Source organism: Ylistrum balloti, unplaced genomic scaffold (assembly GCF_031769215.1).
Source record: "Ylistrum balloti isolate Yb309-2 unplaced genomic scaffold, AGI_CSIRO_Ybal_v1 Utg371058, whole genome shotgun sequence".
NCBI lineage: Eukaryota > Metazoa > Mollusca > Bivalvia > Pectinida > Pectinidae > Ylistrum > Ylistrum balloti.
Window position 1 is genome coordinate 261,634 of NW_026782585.1, and position 18,147 is coordinate 279,780.

The following is an 18,147-nucleotide window of genomic DNA, read 5'->3' on the forward strand; positions in this document are numbered from 1 at the left end:
ATATCATATAGTTATTAAATATGAACATGTACAAAAATATGAAAAACAGAAGAGAGAAAAGAAATAGTTTACCATTCTTTCCAAACTTCGGAGTATGTATATCATTTATATATAAATACTACATACCACATTTTTATCACATGAAACAAATATCATAGAATAACCCCAAAACATCACAAGAAGTGTCAGACACTGGAATTTTATATAAAAAATAGCTTATGTAAAATCAAAACCTACATTATATCACAGATAAGTATTTTGTGATATGTTTAGTGTAACAGTCTGGATAGAAATTACTTACAAATCAATTGTCAGTCACACAAAAAAATCCCAAATCACAGCTCATAAAAATAAGAAGTTCATAAACTGACATTGAGATGCTGTTTTTATATGTTTCAAATTTTCCCACTTTCGTTTTAGATTCAATGCAATTTGGACATAAAAATGAGTACAAAAGTCTTCTATTAGCACATAATTAACACGGAGTGTTAAAACCATGTATATATTTAGTGTATATGCATTATATACATATATATACCATCTCAATCCAGACATCACACAGACTATCACTAAAAACTCTCAAACAAATAAATATTTACTTACTTAAGCTAATTAATCCTCCTTATATTGTAATATTAACCCTATTTCCACCAAATTTCATTACTACAATATTGATCTTGATTCATACCTGTCGACTTCCCAAATCTCAAATCTGATAGAAACCATGTGGTCAGTATTGTCTCCGAAATCCATTTGTAATACATATTCTGACAATGCAATATTTCAAATTTTAGGTACTCTATACTGTGTACTGATTTAAATTCTAACAGTATGGATGCAAGTTTTACAAAAATCTAAAAGTGTCTGAATTTGAAGAATTTTAAGCAAAAATTTGAGACTCTCACCAAAATTGGGAAGGTTGAAAAGTATATCAAACTTAACATTCATCTTTTAAAATTAAAACAGTATCCTCTTCAGTTCAATTTCAATTATTCAAAAAATATTTTGTTTCCTTTTTCTCCTTTTCATTCAGCTGTGTTTCTCTCCACTGTGTGCAGTTCACTCGCCTTTATTCTGTTCTTTCAATTCTTTCTCTGCTTCATCCATCAGAGTTTGCATATTATCCACCTAGACAATATTGGAAAACAAAAACATGAAGAATTTTTCAGAAATCTAATCCTAGTTAGTGAAGCCTGTGTATACTGTGTAGGCTTAAACAAAAAAACATAGTAATCTGTAATTAAAACTTCAGTATTTCTTAAACTCTGCAACCTAAACTCAAATTTTATCAAAACCTTCTGTGAAATCTGTCTTAACTGAACTTTGATCTTTAGGAAATTAACATTAGCCATATCAAAAATTATCTTAACCAAAATTTTAGTTTTCCAAAATCTTACTTAAAATATCTACAGCAAATGTTTTCTTTACTAAACCAAAATTTACCTAGGTGCTTATATACCCATGACGACAATGATTTCTTACCTTGCTTAACAATTCCTGACTGTCGGGGAAATGCTCCTTTGTTTTGTAAGCATATTCTCGACCAAGATCAATCTCACATGCAAGGACTGCTTGTGAAATAGCTAAGAGGGCAATGTCAGTATCCTGTGGTGCAAGTTCAAACAATTTCTTTGCCCCTGCAAGGGCAATGTCGTGCTGACCTTCTTTTCTACGACAAGTTACCATATTTCTAAGGTAAGCCTGAAACATACATAGCTCACTTACATTATTTCAAAATTAAACACAAAACCTGTAGAACAATATGTTACTACTAAATGTATTTATCACATAACTGGTCTGTTGTGTCATGCAATACAGCCATGTCATAACTATTGTAAGACATGTAATAAATCTTTTTATGACATTATAAATAAAGTCATGTCTTAATGATGTCACGTTATTGTCTCAGCAGTGAAAAACATGTCATCCCTAGTGAAAAGTCTGTATTATATGGATGATTTGAGAGTTTTCACCCATTTTTCAGAAATACATGATGAAATGAATCTTACTTTAGTGGTGGTTTAAGAGTACAAACAAAATCAATAAAAAAACATCCCCCAAGAAAATGGGAATTTTCCTACATAAAATCTTCCATCCAAAAACAACAGAACATCTTTGAAATAAATTTCAGTCATTTTGACCCATTTTTGGCCCTGCCCATCATCCCCTGGGGGTCAGTCAAGGTCTATATGTGCATCTCATGAAACAGTCAGCTTTTACCAACGAATAAAATTCGAACCTAATTTTGAATTATTTCTGAAATTATGCGAAAAAATGTAATTTTCCTATACAAAATATAGTAAATTTCACCCCCTCCCCTCGGGGAAATGTGAGACCCTGGGGTCATGAAATTCACAATTTTTATAAGGCACCCTAACAACACCTCCATCCATGATGGGTATTTCACTCTACATTATCTTGGTATTGAGAAGAAGATTTTTGAAAATTCAATCAATTTGTCCTAATTTTGGCCTTGCCCATCAGCCCCTGGGGGTCAGCCGAGGTCAATATATGCATCCCATTAAATTATCATCTTAAACAAATAATACTAACCAGGTTTGAACTATTTTCAATAGAAAATAAACAAATCATTTTCAAAAATATTGTTTACGTATATGAATTATTGTTAATTTTACCCCCTCCCCAGGGGCACGAAATTTACAATTTTGGTAAAGCATCTGAAGGCCTTTATATCAATGAAGAGTACTTGATTCTATGATACCCGGGGTTTGAGAAGAACATTTTTGAAGTTTCAATCAATGTGACCCTTTTTGGACCCACTCCTCAGGCCCCTGGGGGGATCGGGACCATATAATTTACAATTTTCATGCACCTTTAGCCATGAAAGGTTTTTGTAAAATTTCATTGAAATCAGTTCTGGAGTTTTTCAGAAGTCTTAAATGTTAAACATTTACAACACACAACGTACGATGCTGGACAAAAAGGGATTACAATAGGTCACCCTGGGACTTTGTTTCAGGTGACCAAAAAATTGACAGGAAATCTTACCAAAGTGAGAGAATCCTTCAAATTATTGTAAAAATAATAAACCTGACCAATTTTCCTTCTTATAGAATTCATCTTGAAATCTCATCAAAGTTAAATTATTATTTCTCTTTAATTAACCTGTGGTCAACACAACACCTCTAACCCAAAAAGGACAAGCTTGACAATAAGAAATTCTTTACTGTTTTAATTAAAGTGTATCTTCCAACATGTTGTTGGACTAAATATCTAGGATCACCTTATAGTATTTTTCTTAATAACTTACAACACTGTCAGGATATTTCTCCAAGGCTGCCTCTGATACAGCTAACAGCATCACTGTATCAACATTATCACTATCTAACATCTCCAGGCCGTAGTCGTAAACTGCTGAACCGTGAGTCGTGCAGTCATGAAATGTGTTCAGAAGTCTCACAAACTCTTGTGCATCTCTATTTGGTATCAAATAATTCACAGCTTTCTGGCGCAGAAGATCAGGGCTCTCAGGCCATCTGAAACCGAAAATTGACAGACATGGATATGCATGCATTGTTTTTGAGAGAAACATATTGTACACAGGCAATGCTTAATATCACTTCATTTTTCACATGGACAGTGCTTAACTTCACATCATTTTTCACAATGACAATGCTTAATATAACATCATTTTTCACAATGACAATGCTTAATATAACATCATTTTTCACAATGACAATGCTCAATATCACATCATTTTTCACAATGACAATGCTTAATATCACATCATTTTTCACAATGACAATGCTTAATATCACATCATTTTTCACACGGACAATGCTTAATATAACATCATTTTTTACAACTATCACAAAAAGATAAGTGGGCTTATTATAAAGCATGCTCTTATAAAAGGTCAATGTAACAGCATTTGTTGGTTATTCTATGATACAGCATTAAAAAGCCTGGGCTTATTATCTCTATTACTTCACATGGGCTTATTGACAGATACACTGTCATTAAGGATTTATATATTACCATATTTACATTGTACAATGTTTGCTTATGAAGATTAACTTACTTTTCAAGTGCATGATCTAGAGACATACTGTCTGGACGTTCTGGACGTTTGTCTGGAGGTTGCATTTCCGTATCTAGATGGTCTAAATGGACGATATTGACTGCACTGACCAGCTTACTGTTGATGAGGGCTAAAGTGATTCTCAAGGCCTCTGAATAGCGATTTGCAGAGATGAGATGTTTGACAACATCAGTAAGAAACCATCCTAAACAGAAGTCCACTCTCTCTTCTTTCTCTACAACTTCAACTGTAACAGGACAAGTCACGCTGATATTTATACTGTGGAACACAATGTCAGAGAACACATTACAAACAAGGCAAGAACATACTACAGGTACACACAAGCATATAACAGTTTATCCATCCTGTCAGACATATATGATAGGATCTTCCATTACTGTAATGTTGAAATGCAAATAGATTTCGTTCTATTGTAAGAACAATGTGTTCCCACACCATAAGATTGAGTTCGAAAGTTTTCTTTTTTAATGTTGTATAATCCCAGCTACTGAAATGATAAACCCAGGAGGCAACCACTGCAGATGCAATGCAATGACCTCTTTATATCAAATGTGGTCAAAACTCCATGAAAATGGTCAAAAACTGGTGAAAATTTATCAGAGACCAGAATGGGGGCTGGGGGGATGTAAATTGACTTCACAAGGCACATATTGTAGTCTGGGAGTGAGTTGATGTACAAGACTATGATATACTATCTATTTTGTTAATCCTTGTATAAAACCAGTTAATAGCAATACATATCAATGGGCTTATTACCAGACATCGGCTTATTTGTGGAACATTACATCAATGTTATTTAACTTGTACCACAACAGGCTTAAGAAATATGTTGCATGTTGATAAGGAATGATTCATGAAGCTATTTACTCACAAAAAGGGAAAAATTCCTCAAGAGTTTCCTCAAATTTGCTCAGTTTCCATTTGGTGAGGAGGACATTCTCCTGTATCATGAGATACTGGACATTTCCTGGCAACACGTTCAGTGCCTGGTGAAACAACAGGAACATTTTACAGGTTAAATTGTCTGTTAGGTTTGTCAAGTGGTAAACAACCAAAGTCATTTTGAGGCGGGATGTTCTTGTGGGGTAGTACTTGACTGAACAACATATGAAGGCGTTTCGAATATTATCCTGAGCAATAAGGGTAAAATATATTGCCCTTGGACACAACTGTAATAGCACACAACTGTGATAGCACATACTGGTGGGTTTCTTAGCTTCACAAGAAACACAAACCACCACAGTAGCAGGCGTTGAACCATGCACCTCGGATTTTCTCCATGGGATACATAAGCTACCACTCTAACTTGCAGAACTATCATGACCCCAACCACGAAGTCACTAGAAAACAACATTCAAACTTTATACCTAATTGACTGAAACATCATGATAAATCCAAAAAACAAAAACATACAAAGACAACTTTTTGAACTATAAATATTCCTGTTAATGCAATCAGTAAAACATGCATAGCTTAAGGCCAGTTAATGAAAAAAACTTACAGTAAAAATTTGATAAAGGTTCCTCAAGGACTATTAGAGATAGGTATATACAGGTGTAAAGTAGTCAACAAAACATGGAAAGTACATGTAAATGAGATAAGCTGACAAACAATAACTTTTAAAAATGCCAAACTTACCATCGCCATAGAATTAATTATATTTTGTCCTAAAAATTATGTTTTAATTCTGTATTCATATATTATAAATTAAAATCTAATATTTTTCTTTTCTTTGGGTTTTTTTTTTGTTTTTTTTTTTTTTGTTTATTGTACATTCCAGCATGTAGTTTTAAAAGAGGCATACAGTATTCCAGCTTACAATAATTCATAATGGGATGTGGTAGCATAATTAGAATAATCTCTTTTTTTAGAAATAAGATATGAAGTAGTGACCTTGTAAATGTTGAGACCCTCTTGGAAGTAATTCAATGATTTTTCAAGGTTCCCTCGTATGCCTTCCAGGGTGCCTAGATTCATCAACGATAATGGAATGTCAATGTGAAGCTCACCAAAAGCCTGTCTCTTGATCTGTAAGGATCTGTGAGGTGAGAATATTACAGGTGTGTAAATGAGTCGATATTAGCTTAGTTAAAGTTGATCTGGAGAAATATAGAAGGTTCATCAAATCTACATCAGACGAAATAAATAGATAATAAAATATTTGTCTGTGGGTGTTAGGTATAGAAAATACTTCTGTCTTTTGTAGGTGTTATATATACAAAATATTTCTGTCTTCATTGAGTTTTAAGTATACGAAATATTTCTGTCTTCTGTGGATGTTAAGCATACAAAGGGTGTTAAGTAAACAAAATATTTCCATCTTCTGTGGGTGTTAAGCATACAGAGTATTTCTGTCTTCTGTGGGTGTTAAGTATACAAAGTATTTCTGTCTTCTGTGGGTGTTACATATACAAAGTATTTCTGTCTTCTGTGGGTGTTACATATACAAAGTATTACTGTATTTTGTGGTAGTTAAGTATACAAAGTATTTCTGTCTTCTGTAGGTGTTACATATACAAAGTATTTCTGTCTTCTGTTGGTGTTACATATACAAAGTATTACTGTCTTCTGTAGGTGTTACATATACAAAGTATTACTGTCTTTTGTGGGTGTTAAGTATACAAAGTATTTCTGTCTTTTGTGGGTGTTAAGCATACAAAATATTTCTGTCTTCTGTGGGTGTTAAGTATACAAAGTATTACTGTATTTTGTGGGTGTTACATATACAAAGTATTACTGTCTTCTGTTGGTGTTAAGTATACAAAGTATTACTGTATTTTGTGGGTGTTACATATACAAAATATTTCTGTCTTCTGTTGGTGTTACATATACAAAGTATTTCTGTCTTCTGTGGGTGTTACATATACAAAGTATTTCTGTCTTCTGTTGGTGTTAAGTATACAAAGTATTACTGTATTTTGTGGGTGTTACATATACAAAATATTTCTGTCTTCTGTTGGTGTTACATATACAAAGTATTTCTGTCTTCTGTTGGTGTTAAGTATACAAAGTATTACTGTATTTTGTGGGTGTTACATATACAAAATATTTCTGTCTTCTGTTGGTGTTACATATACAAAGTATTTCTGTCTTCTGTGGGTGTTACATATACAAAGTATTTCTGTCTTCTGTTGGTGTTACATATACAAAATATTTCTGTCTTCTGTATGTGTTACATATACAAAATATTTCTGTCTTCTGTAGGTGTTACATATACAAAGTATTTCTGTCTTCTGTTGGTGTTACATATACAAAATATTTCTGTCTTCTGTATGTGTTACATATACAAAATATTTCTGTCTTCTGTAGGTGTTACATATACAAAGTATTTCTGTCTTCTGTGGATGTTACATATACAAAGTATTACTGTCTTCTGTGGGTGTTAAGTATACAAAGTATTACTGTATTTTGTGGGTGTTACATATACAAAATATTTCTGTCTTCTGTGGGTGTTACATATACAAAGTATTTCTGTCTTTTGTGGGTATTAAGTATACAAAGTATTACTGTATTTTGTGGTAGTTAAGTATACAAAGTATTTCTGTCTTTTGTGGGTGTTAAGTATACAAAGTATTACTGTATTTTGTGGTAGTTAAGTATACAAAGTATTTCTGTCTTCTGTGGGTGTTACATATACAAAGTATTTCTGTCTTCTGTTGGTGTTACATATACAAAATATTTCTGTCTTCTGTATGTGTTACATATACAAAATATTTCTGTCTTCTGTAGGTGTTACATATACAAAGTATTTCTGTCTTCTGTGGATGTTACATATACAAAGTATTACTGTCTTCTGTGGGTGTTAAGTATACAAAGTATTACTGTATTTTGTGGGTGTTACATATACAAAATATTTCTGTCTTCTGTGGGTGTTACATATACAAAGTATTTCTGTCTTTTGTGGGTGTTAAGTATACAAAGTATTACTGTATTTTGTGGTAGTTAAGTATACAAAGTATTTCTGTCTTTTGTGGGTGTTAAGTATACAAAGTATTACTGTATTTTGTGGTAGTTAAGTATACAAAGTATTTCTGTCTTCTGTGGGTGTTACATATACAAAGTATTTCTGTCTTCTGTGGGTGTTACATATACAAAGTATTTCTGTCTTCTGTGGGTGTTACATATACAAAGTATTTCTGTCTTCTGTGGGTGTTACATTTACAAAGTATTTCTGTCTTCTGTGGGTGTTACATATACAAAGTATTACTGTCTTCTGTGGGTGTTACATAAACAAAGTATTTCTGTCTTCTGTGGGTGTTACATATACAAAGTATTACTGTCTTTTGTGAGTGTTACATATACAAAGTATTTCTGTCTTTTGTGGGTGTTAAGTATACAAAGTATTTCTGTCTTTTGTGGGTGTTAAGCATACAAAATATTTCTGTCTTCTGCGGTTGTTAAGTATACAAAATATTTCTGTCTTTTGTGGGTGTTAAGTATACAAAATATTTCTGTCTCATTTGAGTGACATCATTGCCATACTGCTGACTATCATGTTACATTGTTACCAACAAGGAAACAGAAGTCTTCTGCGGTTGTTAAGTATACAAAATATTTCTGTCTTTTGTGGGTGTTAAGTATACAAGATATTTCTGTCTCATTTGAGTGACATCATTGCCATACTGCTGACTATCATGTTACATTGTTACCAACAAGGAAACAGAAGTAGTCAGCGTTTGACATCAAGTATCCAGTGAGATAAGATTTTATTCCAAAGTAAATAAAGTTAAAATGTAAGTAAAGAGAGTGAATTAGTTTACCTGAAGTAAAACTTCTCTGCTTTGTCCAGCTCACCCTTTCGTCTGTAGATGAGGCCTATGTTGGTAAAGAGATTACCTATCTTTGGTGGTAAGTGGCCAAAACTGATGTCCTCCTCCAGCTGTTAATACAAATACAAAAGTTTAAGTGGAGCAGATTTTAACTGAACATAGCATTACGGTCACCTTCTATATCTTGGCACTAGATGGAATTCCCATGGTGGACCAATAAGCCAGAGTTGTGGGCTCAAACCCACGTGGAAACACACCAAGCCTTTCCAGTTACATTTGTAATTACATAATGTCATGTCCATCCTCAACTTTTTCTAGGTACATAATGGACAAAAGATTGCGCACATTGCTGTATTTACACATCTACATGTTTAATATGATGGCCTTTCATTGTCTTAGTGAATCAAATTCTAAGGAGTATAGGATAATATATTCAAAAACACAAAAAAGTAATGGGACATCCATCATTTTGGTGCAATGTTGACTTATATGTCAATCAATTCTGTGCATTGCCTCAGATAACACACCTAATAGCTTCAAGTAAATCATTCAGTTGACTATGATTTTAAGGAATCTCTTTCATTTAATAACTTGATTAAAATGAAACATCAATGTTTTATTAAAGTAATATCTGAAATGTATAAGTAGTTATAAAATGCTTGTCAGAATTAATTTATTGACAAAAATTAATGCAATCTGGGATACAGACAAATAGAATAATGTCTATAACTGTTCCTTGGTTAAAAGAAGAGAGAGAAAAGAACAAAATCACTTTGTTCTTTGTAGATCACTTAATGCTATCCCATCAGTCCCTATATTATCACAATACACTAACTCAGGAAATGGAGAATAATCAAAAGGGGAGTAACTCCTATGTTCTTACCAGTTACAATTAAATACAGAGTGAGTGTATACAATGGTTATACACTGTAATTACCTATATAACAGGTATCAATAATACTTGTGTTATTGACTTTGATGGACACTAAGCAATATCTCTGGAACAATGTTTTCCTCAAATTATACAAGACCAAAAGAAAAAACACATTTATTTAATTTGTTTGTATCACAATTCTTCGTCAGAGTAATTACCAGTAAAAGTGAAGGTCTCTTACTGTAATATATTTTGTACATGCCCCCAGCTTAACATTCTACAAAAATCTTACTTTCAAAGCTTTTGTGGCATATTCCAGTGCTTCATCCAGAAGTCCTAAATTCATTTTAATGGTGGCCATGTTGGTGTACGAAGCAGCTAAGTCACTCTTGTGCATACCATTTTCTTCAAATTTAATTGACTTTACCAAGTACTCCATGGCCTATCAATAGAAATAATATGGAATGGATCAAGATTAAACACCTGTTTTCTCCACAGAAGTAAATTAAAACATATTGTGTATTTGTAATTATCATATACTTATGTATAGGATTTTACAAGAGAGTTTTTATGGTATTCACGGAATGAGCCTGAGAATTTTCCAAAGTCTTGTAAGTGTGATGTGGAAAAAAAAGAGGTGCCAATTTGAACCATCCAGTAACCAACTGATGATGAGTCTGACTTTGTTCAGGTCAGCTGTATATAGTAAAATATTATTCAAAACATCAGAATTTTGAAGGGCTGATGCACTTATCACCTGTTTGAGGTGCCATGACCTGAGGCCCCTCAAGAGTTATATGTAATGTCACCAAGTATGTCAGTTAGGATTTCCTGATGATGATATATCATTGTTGTGAAGATATCTTGAAGGGTTGGTTCTTGGAACAGAAAATGTTACTTTAGAGCTTATTTTCAATCTTTCTGATACAATAAAATGATGTGACTGATCTACTATCTCAGTTTTTGACAATCCATATGAACTTATTACTGATGACCTGATCGCAAACTTCAAAAACTACAGTTTTCACTCCATATTAACCCCCAAGTTTTCCTGACTAAACAAAAATGAGATGGTTTACATAGCATTCTATATGCATCTGACCCTTGAAATGTCTCCCTAAAAAGTTACTATTATTACAGAATGGCCCAAATTGCCATACTGGTCTCTTAAGATCTTTTCAATTATCACTTTACCACTGTTTATGCTTTTTTCCCTTTTATTTTGTAGATATTGCTGAATACATCTTTGCTCAATATTTAGGTTTCCATTGTATTGTTACAATATTTAGGTTTATGAAGTTTCACTATCATTTCATGACATGACAAATAAAGGTCATATTATTGTCATACACAAAAACTGTTAAAGTTGACTTATGTGCGTATTTACTAAACAACACAACAACCATGATATCATTGATATCATGTTCCACCAATTAATATGTCTTTGAAATGATAAGCAGACAGAAATTGACTTGCATTTTCAGATCCAGTTTGTTTTTCACGAGTACAACACATCCACACAAGCAAGAATCAACATCACAGAAAAGTTTTTAAAAACACAAAATTTCAGCCCAACAAAAAATGTATCTGATGATAAGTAAGGCTAATGATTAAAAGTGGAGGAAGATGTAATAGACATCAGTAAAACCTTACAACCTACTTTATCATTATCCTGTAGTTGTAGGTACAGTACATGTAGACCATGGTACGACGTTCCTAAGGCCAACTTGTCGTCCTCCTCCACAGCATCACCTGCCTCCTCTACAATTCTAAAAATACAACAAAGTAAAGTAAATCCAGAACAGTTTGTTTGCTGGATTCATCAACCCATGAACAACTGGGGTCAATTTCAGGTGAGGTCTCAAAGGGGTAGCTCCTGGCTACCCCACTGACCAAAGTCCCTTCTCATGCTGTCCAGTGCAATTAGGTGAAAGTGTCTTGCCCAGAACCTAACCAGTCTATTTCTGCAATTCCCCAGAAATACAAAACACCAAGATGATAAGAAACCAAACCTGTCAATATCACTGAGGCTGATAAATGACTTCCATATTACAATTAATCTTTCAATGATATCTCACATTTTGTATTGTCATAAATTTTCTGTGAGCTTCTTTAAATATTCCTAATTAAAATGTCTATCGTATCAATGACACTATCTAAATAACTTAATGATAATGATTTATGCTACACATTTATATAATTTTTCTGTACTGACCTTTTGCGAAACTCAAAGACTTCTCTGTGGAGTTTTTCAGCAGCAGTAAACTGACTGTGATCCACCATCAAACAAGCTAAAGAATATTTCTCTTTCATCAGAGTTTTCTTGTCTTGAAGTTTCCCAGTTGCTAGGTTTTCCTCCTGTATAAGTGAAATGCTTAAGACAAGAACTTTTTCCTTTAACACATTTGATAACCTACACATTGTGCATCTAATCTAATTACATCTCCATTCACCGCAGTGAAATGTAGTACGCAAAACATTATACAACAACCTGAAGTCTACCCATATCTACATGTATCCACATTTGCCTTCACCTGGCTAAGCCTCTTCTTGATAAAGGATTTTACATACATATCTACATGTATCCACATTTGCCTTCACCTGGCTAAGCCTCTTCTTGATAAAGGATTTTACATACATATCTACATGTATCCACATTTGCCTTCACCTGGCTAAGCCTCTTCTTGATGAAGGATTTTACATACATATCTACATGTATCCACATTTGCCTTCACCTGGCTAAGCCTCTTCTTGATGAAGGATTTTACATACATATCTACATGTATCCACATTTGCCTTCACCTGGCTAAGCCTCTTCTTGATAAAGGATTTTACATACATATCTACATGTATCCACATTTGCCTTCACCTGGCTAAGCCTCTTCTTGATGAAGGATTTTACATACATATCTACATGTATCCACATTTGCCTTCACCTGGCTAAGCCTCTTCTTGATAAAGGATTTTACATACATATCTACATGTATCCACATTTGCCTTCACCTGGCTAAGCCTCTTCTTGATAAAGGATTTTACATACATATCTCCACACATGATATCCACATTTGCCTTCACCTGGCTAAGCCTCTTCTTGATGAAGGATTTTACATACATATCTACATGTATCCACATTTGCCTTCACCTGGCTAAGCCTCTTCTTGATAAAGGATTTTACATACATATCTACATGTATCCACATTTGCCTTCACCTGGCTAAGCCTCTTCTTGATAAAGGATTTTACATACATATCTACATGTATCCACATTTGCCTTCACCTGGCTAAGCCTCTTCTTGATAAAGGATTTTACATACATATCTACATGTATCCACATTTGCCTTCACCTGGCTAAGCCTCTTCTTGATGAAGGATTTTACATACATATCTACATGTATCCACATTTGCCTTCACCTGGCTAAGCCTCTTCTTGATAAAGGATTTTACATACATATCTACATGTATCCACATTTGCCTTCACCTGGCTAAGCCTCTTCTTGATAAAGGATTTTACATACATATCTACATGTATCCACATTTGCCTTCACCTGGCTAAGCCTCTTCTTGATGAAGGATTTTACATACATATCTACATATAAATTAAAATGAGACTCTGCTGTATTTCTTTTATTTATAACCATTATGCCTCTAGAATGACTAAATGAAAAAATTAGTTTCATAATTCTTTTATAAAATCGAAACAAATGCAAGATTCTGTTTATCATATAAAGTAGGTACTTTAATGCATGAATAATAGTGAAATTTTACACCAGAATCTAAAGTGGAAATATTTTCATTCAATACTTCTTTCTTTGGTAACGTCACAATGCTTATGACATCATGAAGTTATGACATCACAATAGAAACAATGCAAACATTCAGTCAATCATAGCTGTGCTAAGTCATGTTATTCATGTGTGATAGCAAAAAATATGTAATGTGTGTTATTACACTGATAACAAGGAAACCATCAGATATTTATAGAATTTTACATCGGAGCCGTTTGATATATAAATTGATATATATATATATTTTATTTCATTTTAGCTAGCCTTTGGTGGGCTAAAACAAAAACTTTTTTACAAACATATATAACATATCAAATGGAAACAAGTTTAATATCCTTTTTATCATCATCAATTTTTGTATATTTTGGTGCTTTAAACCTGTGTGGAGTTCAATAGAAATCAGTCAAGAAGAGAGGCCACTAGAAAGCTGACAATGATCTTCTAAAAATAGAAAGTGACACTGACCTTGACCCAACAACAACTTATAAGAAGACAGTCTATAGTATTTCAATTGATGTGTTTTGATAATATTTCTGATGGTTCCTCTTCAAGGGGAATTTTTCTTTGTACTTACACATAATTTAATGTGGTACTCCATAATCATTTTTGCTGCATGGAAATCTCCAACTTCTAAAAAGAAATTTTGCAATGTCACCACCGTATCTAGGATCTGAAATTATATAAATTTTATTTACTGTTCAACAATTGAAAAACAGGTTATACTAATTTATATTAAACACTCTTTATGGCCCTTATAAAAACATGGGTCTTCCTTTAAGAGTAAACCGAAGCATATAGAGAAATGGGGTCAGGCAGGTGAACTCATATAACTTTTCACATCAGATCATTGAATCGAACCCCAGATGTTGCATGAGGTGAAAGATGAGTGTGTTGTTCACTCAACCACTCTTAAATCACATTATTCAAGGTGACATTGCTTATTATAATATAAGTGTGACAGCTAAGGCTGCCTGTTTTAGGCAAATGGAATCAATGGTCTCAATTTCACCATTAGTTTACTATATCAAAAAACCTCTTGTAAAATTTATTGCAACAAGAAAATCAAAGAATGAATTTTGATATGATTGTGTATCAGGATGCTCGAATTTGGAGGCCATAGAAACTAAGCATTTAGATATTCAGTAATTAAAATCAAACTGTGGGACGGCAACACGGAGTCCATCTAAAAATTTTCATTTTAGTTTTCTTTCCAACTCAAGTAGGAAAGGAAACCAATTTTACAATACATTTACTAAAATTATACCATATAATAAGCCTGTGGAGCCTACAAATGAACTTCTGACTTAAACTCAGGGGTTGGGCTTATTACAGGACCACAGGGGCTAATATATGTATTTCTGAATCAAAGTCCTTTGATGGACTTATTACAGGACCTCAGGGGGCCAACACATGTACTTCTGACTCAAAGTTATGGGGTGGGCTTATTTTAGGACAACGAAATAGTATTTGTTTGAATTTTTGTGGGAGAGCTAATTGTCATATTGGCTTTATTGATAGACAGGTGTTTATCAATTTCTTACTTCTTTACACACAACTTCCCTCCCCCACCCCCTCCCACCCTCCCTAATCTTACCCTCACCCCAGCGGAGTCACTGTCCATTAAATTCTCCTCCTCTATTTCTATGTAACTGTTGACTACTGTTTGCTTTAGAGCATCAATGTACCGCTTGGCCACCTCTAGCCATGGTAGACCAGTCACCTTCCAAAGTTCTATAAGGTACAGCCCTCCATCCCTGTATAACAAAATGATACACTTGCTTTAGATTAGTAAGTAACTACATACCTGAAATAAGTTAGATTTAGCATAACCAGTTATAATAGTAGTTATCTCAATTAGCAACTCTTTTGAAAGGAAGGTGATTTTAGACATATCAATGGGGCAACTCTGTACTATCAAGCATAAAGGCAAATATCAAAGTGCTTGTTTGTGCTTTTTTAACATTATCTTGTTTTGTTCAGATGTAAGCGATTTTAGCAAGAAAAGACTATTTATACAGGTATTTTACACAAAGAATTAAGAAGCTTTGAACAATTTACAGATATTTTCCTTAATTTAGTTTGAAATAAGTCATGTAATCTCCATCCTCTGATTGCAATGAGATTCTATTCATTCTGAGATTATTTTAAGAAGTTGAATTGTTGATAGATTTGATTTTTCTGATTTCATGATTTCCACTGCTTGATAAAGTGGTAAGCCCCTGAAATTTTGTGGTATGTTGATGAGATTTTAGCATTCACACGAGATTCAATGAAGGGGAATAACTCCACCTTAAACTTCGATGGCTCCATTTTATTGTTTGTGTATTTCAGTGACTACAAATAACCGTTATATCAGAAGTACATGTACACGATATAAACCTTGAATATGTAGTAAAAATAATCAACCTAACAGTAGCAAGCTCTGTATGAGATTTTACAAATCAATATATCAGAATATAACAATAAATGTGGTTATTTTACAACTTACAGTACACCAATAATGAATTAAAAAAACTTGCTGCAAAAGATCAGCATCTCTAAAATTCACCAATTAAAAAATAGACCTAAACACAAAATGTATGCAATGTGTGCCTCATGAACGGAAAATTAAATCCCATGTTTTTCCTTTTAAAAAAATATCTCCAGAGAGAAAATTAAGTTTTTTCAACAAACACTTACGCATCCAGTAAAGTAAGTAGTAATTGTAAGTCCAGAAGGGCATCTGCTAGCCCCTCTAAGTCTCCCAGACTCTTCAGTAGGTATGGCAGTTCATAGGCTACCCGTGACTCAGTATAGCTCACTTTCTTCTTTCCAGAAAAATGTCCTGAACCCTGCAAGAGAAATTTTTTTACGGAAGATTGAGTTTTACAATTTTTCACGCAAGGCTAAATTTTAAGGAAAATGAAGGCAGATATACAAATAATATGCCAATAATACAACAAAATATTTTTCAGGGAAGATTTTTTTTTAAATTTTAAATAGATTCATTTTTAATGAAAAATGCAAGAGATGATATACTGGTTCAGGTTCTTAAACCATGCCAGAATTATACAAAAAATAGGTTTAAGAGGTGATGACATTAAACATTTTGGAATGCTCCACAGGGAAAAATGTAGGTGTGGTAGATATAAACAGGTAATAATGTGACATATCATCGAAAAAAAACTCATCACCTGTCCATTTCAACATGCACAATGGATTATCTCATATAAATTGAAATAAGCCTACAGGGTCAGAACATCAATTCTCAGTAGAAGTTCAGAGGTGGGCTTATTACAGGACAGTTATATAACATATATTGATAATTATGGAACAGAAATAGACATGGATGGGTGTAATGCCAAGTAATGGCTTATTTCTGACATCAACTTATTACAAGGACTGGGCTTATTACTAAAGTCTGCTAAAAACTTACTTTTCTATTTTTTTGAAAATAAGCAATAACCCTCTTCAAGTAGTATGACCTGTTAAAAATCAGAAAAAAAAATATATCATATGAGAAATAGAAAATCCTGATCATCAGTGATGGAATATATTACAAAGAAGAATGATTCTGGTACTAAAGTCCATTCAAGGCAATTTTGACACGAGTGTAAATATTTTTAACTGTTTCAACAAATTACTGGTGACACAAACTGGGGAGGTGGGCTTATTACAAGTAAATGATAAAATATTTATTGGTGTTTCTTATCAGACTGGAATAAGATCTGAGAGTGTTTATTACTAGGGATTGCCTTATTGCTGAATAAATATGCTACAGTCAAACCTGTCATAAAGACCACCTTTATATAAAGGCCACTTGCATATAAAGACCATTTTCTCTGCTCCTTGAGTGGCCACTATAGACAGGTTTGACTGTACTTACTTTGTTTCTGGTTTGTGTAGATATCTGTCATATATTGCTGTTCGGAGGTCGTTAAGTCCGATACTGCAAACAGACAACAAAAATATATCTGATCTAACATTGGGCATTTTATTAACAAAATCTGTATGCAATTCCATCGGCAAAGATAATTTTTTTCTATGTATATCAGTGTATTTTAACATGCAATGTGCCCTGTGATTCACTCCAGCATGTTCATTTAGATTTTATTTCCAGGAGTGTAAATACATTCTAGATCATAAAACAATAATATGAGGTCATTTTGGTGTCAAGTTAACCTACTCTATTCCAAGGCTTTGCTTGTTGCCTGGAATAACCCACAATATAGCTTTATATCAACAATAAGGATGATCATGACCTTCAGGAAAATCACTCAGTAATAAAAATACCTGGGAAAACATTTATTGCTTGATAAAATAGCGGAACACAATTATGAAACAGATTGAAACTGTTTCATGTTTAAATTATCAACATGCAAACCCCAAAAATATCCTTCTAGACTAATGGAATACATCCTAGATGTATTTTACAGACATTCTGTTGTAAAACTTTGTGACTTACTACAAATGCCCGGCCTGATCAATGATATAGTTTTCTACAGCAAAGTACAGTGGAGACCAGACTGGCCATGTGATTCCGTAAATCCCAGTTACCTCCCTTTCTGCCAAGCCCTGTCTACTGAGGTAGATGGAGCACATCACCTGTGGGACAAATTCTCTTCATAAACTTAACTTTCATAAATGGCTCAAACATTTCATCATTTGAAATGTATTA

At 33.4% G+C, this 18,147-nt stretch overlaps 1 protein-coding gene across 1 annotated transcript; it reads right to left on the reverse strand.

Annotated features, from left to right (window-relative positions):
- Positions 1-1,053: 1,053 nt before the first annotated feature.
- Positions 1,054-18,071, reverse strand: LOC132560399 (nephrocystin-3-like). The gene is made up of 16 exons (XM_060225065.1): positions 17,935-18,071; positions 17,356-17,418; positions 16,906-16,954; positions 16,170-16,321; positions 15,040-15,244; positions 14,065-14,160; positions 11,922-12,064; positions 11,367-11,475; positions 9,999-10,148; positions 8,824-8,942; positions 5,957-6,101; positions 4,935-5,049; positions 4,043-4,289; positions 3,272-3,497; positions 1,483-1,701; positions 1,054-1,128 (listed from the first exon to the last, which is right to left on the reverse strand). Exons 1-16 carry the CDS (start codon positions 18,069-18,071, stop codon positions 1,060-1,062), a joined length of 2,244 nt encoding a protein of 747 aa, XP_060081048.1. The 3' UTR covers positions 1,054-1,059.
- Positions 18,072-18,147: the final 76 nt, after the last annotated feature.